The sequence below is a fragment of the Mercenaria mercenaria genome, chromosome 16, assembly GCF_021730395.1.
Source record: "Mercenaria mercenaria strain notata chromosome 16, MADL_Memer_1, whole genome shotgun sequence".
In the NCBI taxonomy this organism is placed as follows: Eukaryota; Metazoa; Mollusca; class Bivalvia; order Venerida; family Veneridae; genus Mercenaria; species Mercenaria mercenaria.
The window spans coordinates 37,919,267-37,941,779 of NC_069376.1; the positions used below are offsets into that span (position 1 = coordinate 37,919,267).

General features: G+C 35.8%; 1 protein-coding gene across 1 annotated transcript; it reads right to left on the reverse strand.

Annotated features, from left to right (window-relative positions):
• Positions 1 to 5,096: 5,096 nt before the first annotated feature.
• Positions 5,097 to 9,574, reverse strand: LOC123540376 (uncharacterized). The gene is made up of 2 exons (XM_053526764.1): positions 9,458 to 9,574; positions 5,097 to 6,348 (listed from the first exon to the last, which is right to left on the reverse strand). Exon 2 carries the CDS (start codon positions 6,341 to 6,343, stop codon positions 5,387 to 5,389), a length of 957 nt encoding a protein of 318 aa, XP_053382739.1. The 5' UTR covers positions 6,344 to 6,348; positions 9,458 to 9,574; the 3' UTR covers positions 5,097 to 5,386.
• Positions 9,575 to 22,513: the final 12,939 nt, after the last annotated feature.

Consider the following 22,513-nt stretch of genomic DNA (forward strand, 5'->3'; position numbering starts at 1 on the left):
TGGCGCCTGGCATAGTGGTAGGAGTTGGGAGGTAATTAGCACGCACAATAAAGGTGTACGTCTCATAAGCCAAATTGACTGGCCCTTTCAATAGGGATGACATTATAATAAACAAGACCTTTACCTTTACCTTAATTCTGTTTATCCTGTCTTTTCGTTAAAATGATTTTCAATCTACTTAAAATTGAATAAAATGGTTACACTCTTGATTCGCGCATGTGCTGACGTATTACCGATAATGTTATATTGCTTTAATCCATACGCCCTTTCGCTAGGTCTGTACGTCGCTAAATAATCTTCGAAAATAACAAACAAAATTATTTCACAAAATAAATTTTCGTCATATAAATGACTTTTGATTGAGAATGTTTATACATATAGAGCTCTACATTAAAACTTGGCAGTTAGAAGAGTGTATATGCAAGACAAAATTCTTTAACTTTAGTTATTTAAGAACTGGCTAAATCCTGCGATTCTGTTTGACGTAAAAACTACTTTAGCCAGTTGACCAGCAGAATCAGTTGACTGCTTGATCACGTGTTAGACTGGATACTGTGTATAGTCTGCGAATTCTGCCTAAGACAGTAAAAACGCGCATTCCTACCGTAATTCCCGTACAGTGTAAGCTTTTTGTAAACGTAATTCAGCGATCCGTTAAATATTATTATGCTAATGTTGAACAGACTGAAAGATCAGAGAAGTACATATACTGGTACACACTTTCATTTAGAAAAACATTTTGCGCTTAAATGTCGGAATAGTTGGTTCACAGCTTGCCTGCTCACCGCGTGTACTGAACTCTTTACATGCTTGCGTACATATACATTACAGCTATATACTTAATGTTTTCGTTTGTTTCGGGTTTAACGCCGTTTTTCAACAGTAAAGCTAACCAGTGTTCCTGGATTCTGTACCAGTACAACCCTGTTCTTCGCATGTAACTGCCAACTTCCCGACATAAATCAGAGGTTGTAGGGCGAAAGATGTTATTTAACAAATCGTCACGAAGAACATACGTCCCGCCCGGGGATCGAACTCACGACCACCCCGCGATCCGTACATCTTCCTATTGCGCTAAGCGGGGGTCTAAAACTTCAATCATAGAAAACCACTCCAATGTGTGGTCCCTGTTTTAGCTGTGTTTGCAGAGAGCTTGCGTGACCGGTAATATAGAGTGCTGAGAAATTACAAGGGAAGCAACTCTGACTGGTTTAATGTTGATCATGTGTGTATGAATATTCTCCCTGCGATTACTTGTTAATAAAAAATAAATCCTAACAAAGTTTCCTTTTAAAAGGAAATGCTTGCCTGGTTTTGCGATCTAGGAACTATATCTAAGACTGCAAATATAGCAGCTTGTGATAAAAACAAAAGCAGTTTGCAACCGAAAACATTGTGTAAAAGCAAATGAGGGTTGCTCGCGGACTAATTTTCACTTGGCAGTTTTATCGTAATTCTTATAAATGAGTTAAGGATTAGTTCTCTGAAATGGGTCTAGCTACGTGTGGCAGCTCTCTGAAGATTGCCAATTTATATAGATTGTATAGGGAATACTATTTAGGGTATTGTGAGAAAGACAGAGCCCCTTTAGTATAGAGGAAACATCTTTGAAGTCTTAAACCAAGGAGGCAAGTGTTTCTGAGAAGTATGGATTCAAACAAATATGTTACAATATACTGAAGAACAGTTATACTGAGGATGATTTAATCAATGTAACAACAACAACACTCTGTCTATCAATCTACAAGATTTGCTAAACAGGGCCCAGTTGTTCGAAACTTTAACAGGCGATTAAGCTAACGGTTGATTAACTTTTAGGGTATTATTCGGCATTGTAGAAGACTTTGAAAAACAAATGTATGAGATAAGAATTATGAACATCTTTACAATAAAATCAAAACATCATACTAGTGTGTCCCACCAAGTCTAGTATTTTGAATAAAAATTTAACCGGCGGTTAGTTTAACAGCCAGTTAAAGTTTCGAACAACCGGGCCCGGGTGATAATGAATGCCCGATTCCATAGATATAGTGACCTGGGACATGCGCTCTGCCTGCCATCTAATGATGTAAATGCTTCTAGTAGTCTAAACGATATATAATAAAACACATGAAATACAGCCATTGACCTTTGTCTACAAGTGTAGCCTTGACCTCAAACTGGGGTGTGTTTACTGCATGCCATCTTCACGTGCCTGGTTTATGAAAATCATTTCAGTGGTTTAGAAGTTCTATTGCAGATATGAAATAAACCTGTTTCACCTTTGACCTATTAGCTTTGGTCATGCGTGTATCTGGCGTGTATCTGGTGTATTGCGTTACTATTTGAAATCCTTTTCAAACGATTTTTCAGACATATTTATGAACGTGTGTGACACAAAAATAATCCCTATATACATGTCCAGTGGAATAATAACAGATTGAGATATGATCATTTAACAATCAATGGTTTTACTTCTTACATGAAAAGCTGTTTGTAAAGAACATATGTCCCTTCGATGGCCTGTAGGATATACTAATAGGGCATGCAATTTTCAGTCTCTTGTATGTAGTCACCTTGGGTTTTGCCTTTATGATCAAAAACAATAGAAGTCACTTACTAACAACAGGATATCATGTTGTGAACTGTCTTTGATTGAGGTCAAATTATTTTCTAGCTGTAAACGGAAAACTGTTTTTAATCCAAAGGTCACCATGACCTTGACCTTTGCCTTAGAGACCTCAATAAGTAATGGTCATCTAAGGGCAACATGCAATCATCGTATGAAGTTTAACAATCCTAGGCAAAAGCATTCTAGAAATATGATCAGAAGCATTTTAACCAGGTTAAAAAAAACTGGTTATTAGATTTCAGAATGTCGTTGTTCGGGTGGCCAGGCGGGCAGCGCCACCATTTGTATTCCGCTCAATAACTTGAGTGCGGTGTGCCCCATTCAAATGAAACTCGGTATATAGGTAGCTTACATAGAGACGGAGTTTGCCAGGAAATACGACCGGAGATTGTACTGTCTACATCAGTAAAAACACTTTTTATATGAAAATGACTGTGTATTTTTTTGCATATGGATATTTGTAGGACATAAATAACTATAGGATACAAATCATAGACATAAGATATTACCCATTTGTAGAGAATCTCATTTAGATATCTTCAAGCTAATCCTGGCAGTTTTCTTAAGAATATGTAAATTTCACTTTTATACTGTCTGTTTTTTTTGTTTGTTTGTTTTTGAATTTTGTGTAATATCATTCACCTGTTTGACCTTTAAGTTTTCTAGTCGGTAAGATTCATATTCCTGTCTACTAGGACTTTTCAACTTATCTCTAACGAACAGACTCAGTCAATTCTAATTCTTAATTCAGGAGAAAACCTCATATACTATACAAGATAACGCTTAAATAGAATTTCTATTTAAAACGTAACAAGTTAACTGAACATTTGATCTAAGGCTAAAATGTTAATATTTGATTTTTTTGTTGTATAACAATAGCTGTTAGGATCAGGCGTTCGTACAATGTATGTGTTTTCATGATCTTGTATATGTCAGAGATGCTAACAGAAACCTTCTGCCATGAAACCTCAGTATTTCCATTCAGAGTCACCTGGTTCATCAACCAAACAGGTTTTCATGAATTTCTTCTTTTTTTAGTAATCCACACATGCCCTTGAGGTCTCTTGGGGCGGTATTAGAAATATTTTTATCTTAAAGCTATCTAAAATATGTAAATTTATGCAAAAAAAAGTATTTTTCCTTGTGGACAAAATGTATAATTTCCTTTAAAAATATCTTCATTCTTATTTTTAGAATACCTTGGAAGAACAAAACCAAATTGAGATAATGATATCTTGTTACATATTTATTGATTTACTTTCTTCATACAATGTAATTTCTTTCTCTTAACACCAACCATGTATCTATATCACATGATCATCAGTTCAACAGAACATTGTGTACATTTCCAGAAGATGGTGTCACCTAGTAACATGATAATATTTAACATGATGATATTTCTATTTAGCACGATTATATTTAAAGTTTTACAAAATATTTTTACAAAACAGACAGTTATCGAAAGAAATAGCAATAAACTAGCAGACGACAGAATGTTATCGAGAACAAACAGCATGTAAACCAGCAAAGGAAAGAATGTCATATTAAAAAAAACGGAAGACAGATTTATGTTCAAAACCTTACGTAAAGTAGCAGAAGACAGATTTGAACATAACCTTACGTAAACTAGATCTAGCAGAAGACAGATTTATGTTCAAAACCTTACGTAAACCAGCAGAAGACTGAATGTTATCTGAAAAACGCACGTAAACCAACCGAAGACTAAAATGTTACCAAAACCAAAACTCATGTAAATCAACAGAAATCATAATGTTACCTGAAAAAAAAAACGGATGTAACCCAGCAAAAGACAGATTTTTGTTGTTTTTTTTTTTCTTTTCTTTTTTTTGGTCTTTTTTTTAAATCTTACGTAAACCGTTACTTAAATCAACAGAAAACGAAACGAAATGTTATTTTTTTTAAAAAATACGCAAGTAAACCAGCGGAAGATAGAATGTTATTTGAAAAACTCACATACGTGGCCTAAATCAACAGAATACATAATGTTATTTAGAAAAGCAGTCCACAATAAACAAGCAAAGGACATAATATTATCTGAAAGAAAAAGCACGTAAACCATCAGAAGACAGAATGTTGTCTGGAAAAAGGCACGACCTATAAAACGCATGTAAACGAGCAGAAGACAGAATGCTATCTGCAAAATAGCAAGTAACTCAACCGAAATGGGAAAAAATGCAAAACTTCATGTATATATTCTAAGTAAGCTACTTCAAACAATTTCACTTTCACTAACACAGTCTTCTTATTACACAATCTTTGGAGCGGCGCACAAACACATATCTTCTGCTAAAGGTCGCATTGTACATGTATAGCTGTAATTGTTTAAGAAAGGTGGTTCAACTACGTTTATCAAATACGGGTGTTTATTAAGATCAAAAACGTTGTCGGTATCCAGTACTTACATTTTTCTTGAAGACTGAAAGTATCGGGGTATCACGAACAAGCAACCAGAAAATAAGAGATGTTGTAGACCATTCAGATAGTTTAATGCATTCGATATTATATTTGTGCGCATGTTTCAAATATAAAATGACTTTAGTTTACTTATATTGCACTTACACCAAATGTTATTGCCATAAAGGATATATGTATTTAACGTCATTTTCGTCTTTTCTGAAGGAATACAGAATTTATTTAGGCATATACATTTTAGTGACTTTAAATTGTCTTATTTTACATGCGTACGGATACAGTTAACAAGTTTCAACAAAGTTGCTTGAACACCGTTTGCGAAATTGTCCTTATTCACATTTTTTACAAAGAAACATAAATAATGAATGTAAGAGTTAAGATGTACACCGTCCATGTTGCGTTGAAGACCGTCGTGCCTGCGTCCGTAACTTTCGTCTGGCAATCTTCCAGATCCTGGCCAGCGTTCTTACAAACCACGTGACATATCCTGCTGTCCCAGTCTCGGTATTTAGCGTTCCAGCATGGATCATTTTCTAGTCCAGCAGGAACTCCAGCTCCACCTCCAGCTCCACCACCTTGGCGCGGCGGCGGTTGTTGACCATTATCATCAGGAGGAGCAGAAGGCATATTTTGCCCCTGTCGTCTCACATTACCTCCATGAAAGCAACTGATTATATAAGGGAAGTCATACGTTGCTCTGTAAATGTATCTCCCATTGTACGTGTGCCCATGACAGATGTCCAATTCTGCAGATGTCCAGTTTTTACCGGTATTGTCCATAGGTCCATAGATAGGGAAGCCATCAAGAGCCACCCCTAAAAACTTGTCCCTTAGATCACCGGTATAGATACAGTCCGGAACGCCGTGATAATGGTATGTTCCATCAGGAGATGGGTGACCCCTGCAGCTGTCAAGTTCTTCGGCACATTCTCCTTCAACAGCATCCCAACCAAATGCTGTGTACGGATTATAGAACGCTCCCCCGTTAACTGCTAGACCTATAACTCCGAGCGTACCAGCGCAGCCTTTGTCCGTAGCAGCAGTAGGGTTCAACGGCATCGTGTATGAGTGATTCACCTTTTCAGCATCGTTTGGATTTCCCCAACCCTGTTCGGACGTATGATTGGGCTTACCATGATGTTCGTATTTGATAGTGTTGCTTTCTTCATCCACAGTTATTGTGTAACCATTATTTTTCAACGTTTGTATATTGTCCGCGGTCAGGGCATTTTGCGCAGACGCTTGTAATAATAAGGCGCCAACGAGAACGAGACCAGCAGACCGGAAGTGAGTCATCATCTTTTCTGAAAATAGAAAAAAAATCGGTGCTATTCGCTTTATAAAAAGTTAATAAAAGTAAATAAACGAGTAGTTGTCTCTAATAGTGCATTGTCTTTTTATAAGTTTGCGGCGCATTTACAACATTGTAAGGTATAGTGTTTTTGGAAATTTTTACACAGAGTGAAACTTTTAAACGGTTAAATGTACTTTGTATGGTTTTAACTAAAACTGAAATGGCCTGTCAAAAACACAATTTAAATCTAGTAAACGAAACAAATGCCCATTGACAATTTTGCAACTAGGCGCGTGACCCATCACAACCTAGTGACTACCTTTTTCCTTCAACATGAGCTTCGTGAAAATCATTCTAGTAATACTGGTATAATACATCTATACTACAAGATGACATGTGCAAAATGTATGCTTCTCTTGAATCGATATGTTTTCACAAATTCATCTGCAAACGTATTAAGTCAATCTTACACTATAGGAAAAAACGTGGTCTAAACTCAACTTAATACACGAAGTGCTGTGCACACTGCTACAATCGCTCAATAAAATGTTTAGACATTAAACACATTGTCTTGGCCTAATATATGACATTGACAACCTGTATTTCTCATCTTTTTACATGCAAGTCATGTAGAATTACCATCATAGAAATACAGAAGAACAGATCTACAGTTATTCTGTGGCGCGTCTTTAAAACAGCAATGTCTGTGACAAAAAGCCGCGCCCCTTGTAAATTTATGATAGATATCATTCAAGTCGGAGAAAAATATATATACAACAGCTATTTGTTAAAAAAAAAAACTCTTCTGACATATAGAAAAAGAAAATACGACATTTTCAAATGTAAGGAAGACGTTTTATATTTGATTTGTGAGTGGATCTAGACTTGCGGCTGTTTTTATTTTATTTTTATTTATTTATTTTTTTTTTGTCAAACTAAAATAAGAATAAAGGAGGCTTCTCAGGTAAGATACGATTAATAACATATCTATCTTTAATCAAGGCATTCTATACAATAAATTGTGTGATCAAAATCTTTTTATTGTGGTAAAACAATTCGTACTATAACTATGATTTTATGTAGGTTTACTTATTGTTGAGCGGTGTTTTGGTTATAACACACTAAATAGTTCTTGTTCCTTATTCTATATAAAACTGACCTATTCCCAAATGACCGCAGTACACATCGGGACCCATTTTAAATGTCTGTAACTTACTTTCTTGAAGAATATTGTCAGTGCTAACTAAAAATCAAAAGAAAAATGGGGGTCATGTTTGATGCAAAAAAAATTAATTTCAGTCAAACACACAAACTGCAAAATCAGCTAAAAAATGAGACCCCAAATTATACTGATGGTGTATGATCTAAGTTTCCATGAAAAATTTTGTCAGTTTGTTATTTCATTATGAAAATGCTACTTACATGTCAAGCATAGATCTGTCATGTGATTTTGGCAAAAAAAAAATGCAAAGAAAATAAGGAAAATAGCTCTACAGAGCAAAAACTGAGGACTATTTGTATCCGCCATCATGCGACTACCATATTTTTTCGTTTTCGCTTCATTTTTCTATTTAGTGTCTGTATGCCTTTTTGCCATATGTAAAGAACGCATGCGCATTAAAACCAAAACATCCGGTAAAACATCAGGGCAATCAAGAGCGTTGTAAATTCGTCTTAAAATATCAAAATTTTCAAAACAGCCACTTCTTAAAACAAAACAAAAGCATTAATCAGTATTGCAGAAGTGTTCTTTCACACAACCCATTTACTGAATCATTAACGCAGTAATATATATCCTATAGAGTTTTTTCTAAACAAAATGGCGCTACTCTCATATATGGCCAACAACACTTACAGTAACTTGGCAACGTAATGACAATCCTGCAACATTACAACTTTGGTAATGCATGATAATAACAACTTCTCCCTCGAAAACTTGAAAAGTGTCATTTCATACAAATCAATATACAAGAATCTCTGGTCACGGGCTGGTATCTATAGTTACTCATATCACGATGAGATAGGTGATGATTATGATGATAGTTGTTTGAAGTCAATTATACCTTAAGCTTTATGATTAGTATTTCAGTAAGTTGATTCCGAAAGAATAGTTCAGTAGACTTTTTCGTACACAGTTACAGCATGTATGTGTACATGTCTGTCTGTATTCAGTTTTGTCTGTCTGACCCGTTTCTGTCTAGATGTTAATCTAACTGGCTGCCTTTTTGCCTGTCTGTCTGTCTGCATATCCATAATGTTTGTCTATCTGTCTGTTTGTCTGTATGATTTAATTTCGGGTGTCTTTCAGACTAACTGTCCTATTCTAACCATGAGCGGACCCAAAAGGGGTCGCCTTAACTCCGGCAAGTATACATTCCGACAGCCTTAAATGTAGACATCAATCGTTTTATTTAGATATAAAACTCGCTTCGCTCGCAGGTATACATAGTACTTATACTGGCTGAGGTGGAGGAACCGGACTTCAGTCAAATCAAAAAGCTATAAGCTCGGTCAAATTACTTATCTGTAAATTTAGAAGATGACATTGTGTTAGATATGTATACATGAGCAATGCTGAATACGCGTCAGATCATACAGATCAAAGGTATAATTGTCAAAAGTCTTCAAAGTGGATGTGCACACAGATCCGCCACGCCCTCACCCTAACAAACATCTTGGATCAACCCCTGCTAACTTTGGCTTGTGTATACAGGAATTTTGATAGGACTTGAAACCAAATGACTGGCCAATATATATCACGTATGGTACTTTTTGTAGTCTAAATAAAAAGTATCATAAACTAATTCCTATCGAAAAGCGCTTAAATGTTTAGGTAGTGCAGTGAAATTTTCAGATTATTACATTTCGGTTAATTTTTTTTTAATTAAGTAACTGACATAAACATTTGATGTTGCATTTTTCATCCAATTCCAGAATATCTCGATCGCAAAGTTCTGAATAATACGATGCAAAATGCGATAAATGTTTTACTTCGTAATTTCACATTCTAAAAAAGGAAACCCTATGCTCATATTATTTTTATCAACTTTAACTAATAAAAATATGTTAAATTTTTAATACTTCAAAACATGTTTATTAAAATTAATATGTCCACATACCTTTATTCCAGGTTAAACCTCCCTGTACATGAATACATAAATACTGCCGCTCTCACTGAAGTAAAATCGGTTTATATATATATTTTTTTTTTCTTACAACGTATGGTTACCTTTCAGGGCCACCTCACTTCATGGTACTCTAGACATCGGTGAATGAGCAATACATTTTGCAGGTCTAAAAACATAGTCACATGGTATAGTTTCGTACATAGCACATGCTTTAGTTAAAAGAAATATACAAAGATGGGAACATTTGGAAGATGGGTAATATGGGTAATATAGCGAAGAAGGGGTTCGAAGTCCACATGATCCCTGGTGGCGACTATTGCATTAATGAGACAAGTTATGTTCATTATTGACACAAGGTTATGTTCATTACTGAGCTTATTAATAGCATGTGTTTTATCGTCATAAAAGTTATTTTCAGTGACGAAAGGGTGGTCCGTGACTTACCCGCATTCATGTAATTAAGGTAGGTCTGCACGTTTGGATATACTTTTTTCCATAATGTAGAATTTGATTAAACCCCGATTTTTCAAAACTTTATAATATGCATAGAAAGTTAAACAAATAAAAAGTATACTGCAGTAGGGTCGTGTGCTTGATTATTTGCTAGACTGATTTGAAAAAAGGAAAATGAACCTAACACAATTTTTTGTTGAGGGTCTATCCCGCTACCAAAATTACAAGTGTATTTCTGACAATCATATAGCATCTTTAATTTATTCCGAATCACATCCAAAAATGTTCATGTGCTTCACAAAATAGTCCCATTCACGAACAATGCAATGAACAAGCAGTTCTTATCCAACATGTATCCACTCACACTGACCATTTAGATTTTATAAGACCTATCAATGATAAGGTATTCAAGCCCATGGTTACATCACAAGCTAGGTCAGGCAGAGTTCATCTTATATATGAGGCACATTAAATTTGCATTTGTTTCTCATTCATGTATATTCATAGACTGGCATTCAAACAGAAATTATCGCATAGTGCGGCAATTTTCCTTTGATCTTTGCAGCATGTTATACATAGTAACACACATTATTACTACAAAACTGTGCTGATATCTTACAAAACTGTTGCGATATATATCAACACGGAAATCTCTATGGAGTTTCATAAGAAAAAAAGTGTTCCGATATATATCAGCACAGTAAAACTGTTCCGATATATATCGGAACACTTTTTCTCTATTGAGGCCCTATCAAGGGAGTATAATTTTTTCCTTTCAAAGAAAAGATGATTTTAGCTCCAATTTACAGTTCACAGAGAAAGAATTGTCACAAACACCTACATTTATAAAGTAAAAGAATAAATAAACTAGAATATTTCAAAAACTTGATAGTTATTGCCAAATTCAGAAATACATGAAATATATGAAATTCTGAGATTTCTCAAATCTTTCTTTTTCTTTGATTTTTTTTTTTTACAAACAAAACAACAAGTTTTACAATATGTCTGGCCAATGAAATGCAAAGATTTAAAACCAATGCAGAAATTTGTTGGGTACTTTTATCTGGGGAACACATTTTCTAAAACAGAAGTTTTAGTGTTTCAGTCAGCGAGGCGCAGAAAGGGAATCAAAATAGTAAAAATAATAATAAACAAATTTAAATGATGAAAATAATATATAAATTTTAATGATAAACTATGCGATAAAACAGTTATAATATGTAATGCTCGTGTGTTACCAGGATATATCAGAGCTAGGGGTACATCTCGTTATTTTTCTCTTCACATATCTGTCTCGGCCTACCGGCCTCGACGATATGTGCAGAGAAAAATACCCTCGATGTACCCCTAGCTCTGATATATCCTGGTAACACACTCTCACACATACTATAACTATTACATAAATCTACCAAAAACCCGCAACCATCAGACATTTCAAGGCTTTGTTTAATAACGTGAGTCTATTGGAAAATCATGACTTTTATATCATTTTCGCGAATTATTTTTTTTTTCTGCAATGCAGATTTTGATGAAACTTCTCACAGTTGTAAATGCACATACGGCCTATAATGTGTCGAAATGAAATGTATAGGTCCGTGTGTTTATTTTTTGAGATATTTGATCATGTTTATCAAACGTGCAGAACTACCTTAATAAACACTTTTCACATGTACGGAATAGCTCAATGATGGATTTGTTTCTTCAATTAGTCGTCGGTAAATTATGGCTCGTCAGGGTATCAGCCTTAACCAATCATTAGTTTATGGCACCGGTATAGTCAATATCGTTTGTGTTAACAGTCCGTCGTCCAGCTGATGATACAAAAAATATCAGTTCGATATTACGTCAACCGATATCGGGTCGATATTGTTCGGTCCAATATCGGCCTGATATTTAAAGCTAGCAGGGAATGCAAAAATTACAGACGGGCTACAAAACGCGTTGTTTCAAAGTCACCATCATGTCGTTTAAAATGCTGTTCTTTAACATTTGGGAAATTATTGGTGACCACAGTACTCCATACTACAAGTGACTTACTTGTCACACGGGTAGATTTAGTATTGAATTGTTCAAAGCAGTCATGCCGTTTGTATCGTATAACAAAAGCTACTCTATTTTTATAAATATTTTAGGTAAAGATGAAAGAGGTTCGTGTTCTATCTACACGTTTTAAGCCCACGGTCATGTCATGCATTAAAACATATACATAATATTAAAGAAGTAGGTCAAAAATATAAATCCAAACTGCCAAATACATGTGTTGGGTCTTTTTATGATACTTAATAACTGTTTGATTTACGAAAAAGTGCAGATTATAAGAAGTTTTGTGCGGATGGACATATATGGCTCGAGGGTAACTGTTTTAGTAAAAACTGCAAAACAGTTACCCGAAAGCCAGATTTTCCATCTGCACCTTCAACTAGTGATATTTATTCTTCAAGAAATAGAAGAAATAAAGTAAAACGAATGCTTTATCATTATTTATTAATGTTTTAAGCACTACTTGTAGTTGTGTTCAATCATAGATTACGGCGTGTAATCATGGGGTGTAAGACGAGTTTTTCTAGTACAGTAAAAAAAGAACACGGTAGAATCCTGTCCGTCATGCAAGAAATCATTTTTCATGCATGCCGGACAGGATTTTTCCGTGCCTTTTCGGTGCTAGAAAAATTCATCTTACACCCAGTTATGTAAGATGACTCACGTGCTATAATTTATGAATGAATGCGTAAATTCATACGCTACTATAACAAAATAGCGCCTTAAAGAAAAACCTTCGTTCTTTTCTTTTATCTTCTACAAATTGAAAAATAAGGCATGCAAGAAAAAGAATCAAACACTAGCAGCGAGTAAAGATGGAAATATCCGGCACTTGGGTAACTGTTTAGGCGGTAACTCAGCAGGAGCCTCGTTGTCGCCTAAACTGTTACCATCGTGTCGGATATTTCCATCTTTACCCGCAACCAGTGAAAGATTATTATAGTCTACACTTGAGGGATGTCATTAATTAATCCTGATTATACTAAAGGAACGCCATCATCATCTGGTCTAGTCGCATAATGGGGACAGGTTTTGAACACAAGTTTTTCACTTGGCATAGCCACAGATGTCGAAATCAAAGCTGATTTTTGTTTCAAGTTCATTGTGGATGTACTTTAGACAGTGGGGGGGAGGGGGTTGTATTTAAGTTTTAGTTTGAGTAGTTTATAGCAGGTCAAAGCAGTTTGATTTTTATGTGATTTTACAGATAGCAAATGTGACAAGTTAAAACATACCAAAAGTTCCTTCAAGGGCACATCTACATAAATATATAATGATCATCTTGTAAAATTTTGGTTGCAATGTCTGTTTTATACTGCCAAAAAATGTCAAGTAAGTATTTACGCTAGTTATTATTATTCCTTCTCTTGAGAAGGAATATAATAGTTCAATAAGTTACTCTTGACTGAGCTACTGATACCGAAAGCTGTTGTCATTACAAGCTGGCCAGTAAAACTCCGTGACCTTAGAAATAACCTCTGACGTTAGACTATTCTTTCCTAATTGAGGCGACACTCTGACTGAACGCGTTCCGTGGATTACATATTACTAAACCCGAGGATGCTATTTCCTCCATTCTTGAAGAACATAATTACCATACATTCAGTCGATCAGATAGACTTATATCAGCAAATTTAAATGTAAACAACTAAATATTATCGTTACCCTGAAATGCGTAGTTGATATATGAAAACAAACCCCATTGCGACCCTCTAATTATGCGCAACAAATTCACGCATCGAATCGCAATGGATTGACCGGGTCAATGTCTTATTGCCGTATTTACTCTACTGAAAGTGGTAACAGATTTAATTTGTTGTTGGATTTAACAATTTATGTTAAATAACTAGCGTAAATACTTACTTGAAATTTTTTGGCAGTATAAAACAGACATTGCAACCAAAATTTTACAAGATGATCATTTTATATTTATATAGATATGCCCTAGAAGGAACTTTTGCTATGCTTTAACTTGTTTAACATAAATTGTTAAATTCAACACCAAATTAAATCTGTTACCACTTTCAGTTGAGTAAATACGGCAATAAGACATTGACCCGGTCAATCCGTCATGATTCGATGCGTGAATTTGTTACACATAATTAGAGGGTCGCAATGGGGTTTGTTTTCACATATCAACCATGCATTTGAAGATAACGATAATATTTAGTTGTTTACATGTAAAATTGTTTGTACATATGTTATGTTCTTCAAGAATGGAGGAAATAAAAGAATCAGTCAACCATCCTCGGGTTTAGTAATATGTAATCCATGGGCGCGTTCAGTCAGAGAGTCGCCTCAATTAGGAAAGAATAGTTTTAACGTCAGAGGTTATTTCTAAGGTCACGGAGTTTGACTGGCCAGCTTGTAATGACAACAGCTTTCGATATCAGTAGCTCAGTCAAGTGTGACTAACCAAACTATAATATTCCTTCTCAAGAGAAGGAATAACAAGAATCTATTTTAGAAAATACACAACCCCTACTTTTCTATTAATTCTGTATCAGTTTTATCATAATTCTTCAGAATGAGGTAAGGATTTGTTCTCTAGAATGGATCTAGCTATTTGACAGTCCTTTAAAAATTGTCAGTTTTATAACAGTTTTATAGATATATATAAGGAAAACTATTTAGGCGTATGTGACATATATAGAAATGAAACTTTGTCCAGATATTGATATAAATGGGATATTTTGATCAGATATTGATAGAAAAGGAGTATTTTTATTATAGTTTTGTTGCTAAAGAAAACAACCTATAATACCGAAAGAAAATCACATTTTCACTGTTTTTGGTGTACACTTTTAAACAAAAAATTCACATTTACATACCAAATTTTGCCCATTTATAGCAGTCAGGGGTGAGATTTGGTGTATTTAAAAGTTTAAGTGTGCACTTTGCTTGTAAAATGTAGTAAAATTTATAGAACAGAGCAAAATTAAGCTCCAGCTAGAAGAATCGGTTATTTACTTTGCGAAAGTTATTTTTGAGGAAAAGTGATCTTATCTTAAAACATTTAACATCCTCTATACAGGAAAAGATCAATGTTGACTTTTGACCTTCAATTATGACACTGATCTTTGTGCTAGGGGTCTGGGTATTGCACATGACGCACCGTCTCATTATGGGAAACATTTCTGTCAAGTAATTTTAAAAGCCCTTATGATGGATGACAGAGATATAGACCAGAAAAGGGCCTGGGTTTTGCGCATCATCCAGGGGAATGCTTTGCATGACAAAATTATGGACTTGACAGGGCAAAAAAAAACCTACTGACATTTGATCTCCAAGTGTTATCTAGATCTTTGGCTAGGGTTCTAGGTGTTGCGCATGACAAGTCGTCAGATTATGGAGAACATTTATGCCAAACGATAATCCCTAGATGGACGGCCGAATCCTGGGCCGGACACGAAACAGACACTGTTCATGCCATGTTATTGGACGAATGGACGGAACGACGGACGGGGGTTCCTACAAATGAGTATTCATGCAGCTATTCTTTTGTTCTCCCTATTGTTTTAGCCACGTAAAAGAAAAATAGACACAAAAAAAGCTTACGGAATGAATGACATCAAAGAAAAAGTACAGTTGCCTATTGTTCCTATAGCCACCTAAGTATGCAAGTGTGGACTCGAACAAAAGGAAGGACGAACATGCACAATCCTTTAGCCCCGAAAGTAGTTTTCAACCAGTAGGAGACTTATAAGTAAATTCTTTGACCTTAGAGCGTAGCCTTGACCTCTGAGCTAAGGTCTTTGTCTTGGTCTTGGTCTTTCACTCTATACGTTTTCTAGTAATGGTGACGTAAAATCTTTGGCTTCTTAGGTTTGCCTTGCCTTTAAGCATTGGGTCAACTGGTAGGTCTTGCGTAGAGCTTGACCTTTTGACGCACGAAGGGACGTATTATGTTATGTCGCCGGTGTCCGTCGTCTGTCCATCTGTCTGTCCGTTAGCAATCTTGAGTTCGCTCTGTATCTCTTGAACCCCTTGAAGGATTTCGAAGAAACTTGGCTTCAATGTTCACCACATCGAGACGACACGCAGAGCACATGTTTCGGATGGCTCGCTTCAAGATCATTGTCACACTTAGGGGCCAAAGGTCATATCTTCGGGCGTATATTACCCGCATTGCGTGCTCTTGTTAACCTTTAACATAGGGGTCTTAAATGGAACACGTCGTCTTCTTCTGGTGACTGCTTGAGCCAAGAAATTTGAATATCCATCCATGTTGTAGTAGCATCTTTGTAATGTCCTTTTTCAAATTTGTTCAAATAGTTCAGCTTGAAACCTTTTAGGAGCCGCAAGAGCTAAATGATAGAAAAAAAGTCCTTGAAAAGTCCGGGTTTTTTTTTTTACGAAACACTTTGCAGATCTTCACGACACTTGGTCAGCTCAGAGCTAAAAAATAGAATAATGCTTTTAAACGAGTTCTTCTCATGAAACAATCAATAGGTCATTTTATTACTTGGCTTCTGGCATCTTTGATTGCTCGTGTGTCAAATTTGTTGAAGTAGTTCTAGGGGCTACTAGAGCTGGAAATGGAAAACAACCTTAAGAACCTCTGAATGGATCTTCATCAAACTTGGCCAGCAGCGTCATTGTATGTACCTATCTCATATTTGTTCAAATTCTTCAGTTTGTCTGCTTTTAGGGGCTGACACTGTACTGAAATTGAAAAAAAAAAAACTTTAAATTAGTTTTTAAACCACCTTGATTTTCATCAAACTTGGTCAGAAGTAAGTTCGAAGATCACAGTCCTCCGGATGACTTAGAACAATTCGGACCTGTCGGGTTTTTTTCTCTCTGTTTTTTTGTGTGTGTCTTACTATTTTGGCGTGGAGAGCGAGTGGGAATGGGGCTGTGAAAACCACTAACATGACTGAGGTCAGATTCATGTTGTCAAATATATACCTGGTGTCCCTTAAAGGTCGCTATATGACCTGAAGTGGGTCGTTGTGACTCGAAACAATTAAATATATACCATATTTATTCTAAATTGTATTAAAACACGGTTGTGATGTAATCCTTTTTTAGTTTTGTCCATCATATAGGTTATTGTACCGACACCGCTCTATACACACGATTATTTTACTACACCTGTGTCCATTCTTAAAATAATGAATACTTTAGGAATGAACAATTAGCAGGTAATGGACATCAATAGTAACAACATTGTGCGTTGAGGGGTGTGAGTACATAACCTATGAATATTTTTTTAAAAATCGAAACGAAAATTCTGCCTTTGCGACCAGTGCAGACCAAGATCAGTCTGCACGGCCATTCAGGCGGCTGATCATGGTCTACACTGTTTGCTATTGTCAGTAAATTTTCAGTGAACACCCCTTTGAATAATAAATGGTATTGCCCAAACTGAATGATGGATCAGTCAATTTTAGAAATTTAGCAGATTAAGGGTTAAAACAAGAGGGTCTTGATGACCCTGGATCGCTCACCTGCGTTATATGCCCTACATGTTTAATAACTATGTCAAACTGATGCTAAAATAGAAAGTAAGCCAGCAGGTCACATTCATGGTCACTGAAAGTCAGTTTTAAGATCGGTGATATGTCATCCAAATTTCAAGGCTGTATCTTAAAAAACAAGAAAGTATGTCAATAGGTCAAGGCCATAGTCAAGTGACCCCAAATTACTTGGGGTCATGAGGTAATTATAACTAAACAGTCTAGGAAATATGATCAGATAATTTTAAGTATATTTTCCTATACAACTCGTATAAAAACTATGTGACCCCGGGTCGGGGCTTTAAATGGACCCTTGGTCATGATTTGAACAATCTTAGTAAAGGACATCTAGACAATACCACATGTAAAATACCTAAGCTCTGTGCCTCTCGGTTTCAGAGAAGAACAATGTTTCTATGTTTTTCCTATAGAACTCTATGTAAATTCACGGACCGGGACCAATATTGACCCTGGGATCATAACTTGAACATTCTTGGTAAAAGTCCATTAGACAATGCCACATACAAATTATCTAAGCTCTAGGTCTTCAGATTTCAGAGAAGAAGAGTTTTGAAATTTATATTATAGTCCTATAGGGAAAATAAGTCCCTCCCCCTGATGGCTATGTTTTTAATAAAAAGAATGGCTTAAGCAATTTTGGTAAAAAGTCACCTAGAGATCGTTTCTACAAAATATTTTTGAAATCCGTCTAGCTGTTTCTGAGAAGATTTTTGAAGATTTTCCTTCCGGTTGCCATGGCAACCACAGTTCTGAGTGGATTTTAATTCTTTAGGCAATTTTGAAAGGGGGACACCCAAGGATCATTTCTGAGAAGTTTGGTGTAAATCTGCCTAGTGGGTTTGAAGAAGAAGATTTTTGAAATATTACAAGGAAGGCCAAGTTAAATTTTAGTTTTATAAATGTATTTCAAAATATGCAAATATAACAAAACGAGACCTATTTCAAACTTTTCCATGAATCAACACTGAATATCATTAATGTTTAAAAATCTTTTAATTGCAATAAATCTTTAAATGTAATTTAGTTTTAACTCCGTTTGACTAGACACAAATCAATGACAGTATTAGAGAAATTATACAATATCACGACAGTCTTGACTTTTTCGTGAGGACCATGTTTTAAGTCGGAGAAAAGCCTCAAACTATCCATTATGTGAAAGAACGGACAATTTCGGCGCGTTGCGCCTCGATTTGTCCATTCTTTCACATAATGGACAGTTTTCGGCTTTTCTCCTTTACTTATCACCAGAACGACATCTTTATGCAAGTCAACATTTTTTGAGTTTAAGTTAGAATTAGAATCGCTACGCATTACTATTATGTGTATTATAAATATGTTTGTACTTCCACGAATAATGTTTGTACTTTCACGAATAATGTTTTATGAAGATGTTTTATGTTACATGCCAGTATTATTTTTAAAACGTTATTTAATATTTATATGGGACACGGGTGGTAAACGCGCAATCCAATTCCCGCCGGGAATACGCTTAAAATGAGTTGCGCAACGTCCGGTGCTAGTGTTGCGCGTAAGAAAAGACGAAATTGAGGTATGTGAAGTTATGATTTTGCTTAGTATGAGACAAGAATAAATTTTCTCGAAAAAAGCAAAATGCTATTCGACACAGATATGATAATACATCATATGTGTAAAATATCTGGTTTGTAATTTATGATTCGGCTCCATTATCACAAAAACTCAGGCGACACGAAGCCTGAAAAAAGTATGAAATCAACAAAAATGAAAGTTTCTGACCTCATATGCCTAATTTGAGGACATCTGATGTTTTTTATAATAATTCAACTATTATAAAGTAACGAATATCAAAATTATTTGCTTCAAATCCTGCTTACGGGGACATAATTGACAAAAAAATCATCGGGAATGGAGCTGCTCGTATCCATCATAATGTATATATTGTACACGCGCAACTCATTCCCGGGGCGTAACCCCATTCCCGATTATTTTTTGCCAATCTTTCCCCCAAAAGCAACATTTCATTCAAGTGTATGTAATATTCATGACTGTTTTACACGTGTTTGAACATTAGAAGCGTGACTTTTCCAGAAAGAAGGCAGAAAGAAGTTAGAAAATTTGCATTTTTCATTATTCTGTCCTGCTGTAAACTTTTAAGTTGCTAGGTTCTGAAATATTTGTAGATAATTAAGCTGATTATTTGTTATGCAATGCAAGAGTGCGAAGTGTAGATAATTTCTAACAAGGTCTTTGTTCCATTGTTTGCCACTTCCTTCGATCACTATCATAAATGTGATAAGATCTAAAGAAGACTGTATAAGAATAATTTGCATAATTCGAATATACTGATTGTCAAGATATTAATCTGCGATTTCATTGGTTGAAGATCTTAAATTGAAAAGATAAGAAATAATGCGGCATCCAGGAAAAAAGACAGTTAGTTAGTGGACATCCACAGAACAAGCGTGTTATACTTAAATGTTTAATTTCTTGTTAGTTCGGTTAACCGACGTTGAAAGTGATACAAAATTTCTTATCTAATTATATTAACTGGATAACCAGTGTTCAAAAGCTGACTACTTATTTTGTTATAAATGTATACCTTTTGTTAATTTGAACTATTGTGGATAAAATAAAAATAGTAAAATTGCACAGAAACGTTCGTTCTCCATACACCCGACATCCCAGAATTGACGGCATCATAATTCCATGCTTTTTTGACAGCTCGAGCCAGCAGAGTTTCCGTGATTACAGAGCTGATTCTTAAATTAATAAGTTTGTATTTCACACATATGATCTTTATTCATTTTTGTGTGGAATAGCATTTTCCTTTTTTCGAAAGCACTCGTAAATGTGTCATTAGTTACAAAAACAAAAACACACCTACCTCGATTTTGTATACCGTATCCGCGGCCTATACGTTAAAAAAAGTGAAATTTTCAGGTGTGCGGCCTATGCGTCGGAGCGGCCTATACGTCATTTTATTTTTTCTAAATGGGCCTTTCATGCTGCCTATATGACAGTTTTAATTTTTCACTTGCATTTTGAAAGCTGTTGAAATTCTGTTTCATTTCTCCAGGACATCGTTGCTGGGTGTATCTTGAAATCTACACGCCCGCAATAATTGCACCTTACAAATATGAGTAAAATAGAATAATGAGTTAGTATATGCATATAATATATGAGCCGTGCCATGGGAAAACCAACATAGTGGGTGTGCGACCAGCATGGATCCAGACCAGCCTGCGCATCCGCGCAGTCTGGTCAGGATCCATGCTGTTCGCTAACAGTTTCTTCAATTCCAATAGGCTTTAAAAGCGAACAGCATGGAGCCTGACCAGACTGCGCGGATGCGCAGGCTGGTCTGGATCCATGCTGGTCGCAAACACACTATGTTCATTTTCTCATGGCACGGCTCATATTATAATATTTATAATAATAATTCATTGCAAAAAGTTTATGTTTTTTTATATCAATATACATGCATTACACTGCTACGTTTTTAACATACACTATTTGCACATGCATAACAGTAGCGGTTCATTCACGTTCATCAAAGCCGTTGAAATTTTCGTCCTCTGAATCTGAATAGAACAAGTGCTGTTGTTCCTCGTCTAGCTGTGAGGATGATACTTTTTCTACAAGCCGACTTAAGGGAACATCGTCGTCACTGCCATTTGCAATAGTTCTCGTAAAGTACAGAATGGACAATTTTGCTGAAAGGGCCTTTGAAAACAGCTCACGAAATATTACATTAACATTCAGTGCATTCGACGGATTAACAAGAGTGATTACTTGTAAATACAATCGATTTCAATGACTATTTATTGAAGAAATTCTTTATACGACATAGTCCTGTTCGCCGCATTTTGGTGTATAGGCCGCGGCCAATATGCCGGAGCGGCCTATACGTTAAATTTCAATTCTGAAATAGATAAAATATACAGCTGCGGTCAATACGGTGCAGCGGCCTATTGTCCGGAAAATACGGTATATTGATGCGCAACACCAGCACCGGAAGTCGCGGAACCCATTTGTAGCGTATTACCAGTGGGAATTAGATTGCGCGTTTACCACCCGTGTGGGACAGATTTGTGGACAAAGAACCATAATGGCTCCGATCCTTAATTTATGAAATAAACTATTCTTTTCCTTCTTCTTCTTCTTCATGAAACTCGACAGAAAATCTGTTTAGCGGGCTATATGATACTGGGCGGGACCTGAAAATGTATTCGAGATAGCCGGAATTTTGAGGTAAGCGAGTTCGAGATATGAGCCGTGCCATGGGAAAACCAACATAGTGGCTTTGCGACCAGCATGGATCCAGACCAGACTGCGCATCCGCGCAGTCTGATCAGGATCCATGCTGTTCGCTTTCAAAGCCTATTACAATTAGAGAAACCGTTAGTGAACAGCATGGATCCTGACCAGACTGCGCGGATCTGGATCCATGCTGGTCACAAAGCCACTGTGTTGGTTTTCTTATGACGCGGCTCATATCAATTTTCAACTGTATTAAGATATATTTTTATCGATAAAACAGTACTGTGGAAAGTCCTTTAGACAGGATTTTAATTGACTCTCTTTTGATAAGATATGAAAATACCAATGTTAACCATTTGGAAAATTCTAGACAACCATTTTTTTTGAAAACCAAGTCGCTTAAAAGACCACAGTCGGGGAAGTAACTTTTTGAACTATGGAACACAATTAGGGCAAAAACTGCATTGTGCTTTCGTATATCCAATCTTGCTATTTACATGACTGTATGCATTTGTGATTCTTATGTTCACATGCTTCCTTCTGACATCCCATTTTGAACATGAGAATAACGAATGCATATATGTTAAACGCAAAATTGTATATACGAAAACATAATGCAGTTTTTGCCCTAATTCTGTTCCATATTGAACAACTTGGAAAACAAGAGGAAAGACATGTTATTTGTCTGCTAAAGAGCTGCGTATTTGAAAACTGTCATTATCAAATGACAAGTGCACAATCATTCGAAAAAGGTGCATATAACTTCTATCATTCATATACTATTGATAATTTTGTTACTGCCTTTTACGGAGGTCGAAGTGATGCTGCTGTT

Bases quoted from the DNA above. Each gene is read 5' to 3' on its own strand.
- LOC123540376 (XM_053526764.1), bottom strand. From the start codon at position 6,343: ATGATGACTCACTTCCGGTCTGCTGGTCTCGTTCTCGTTGGCGCCTTA.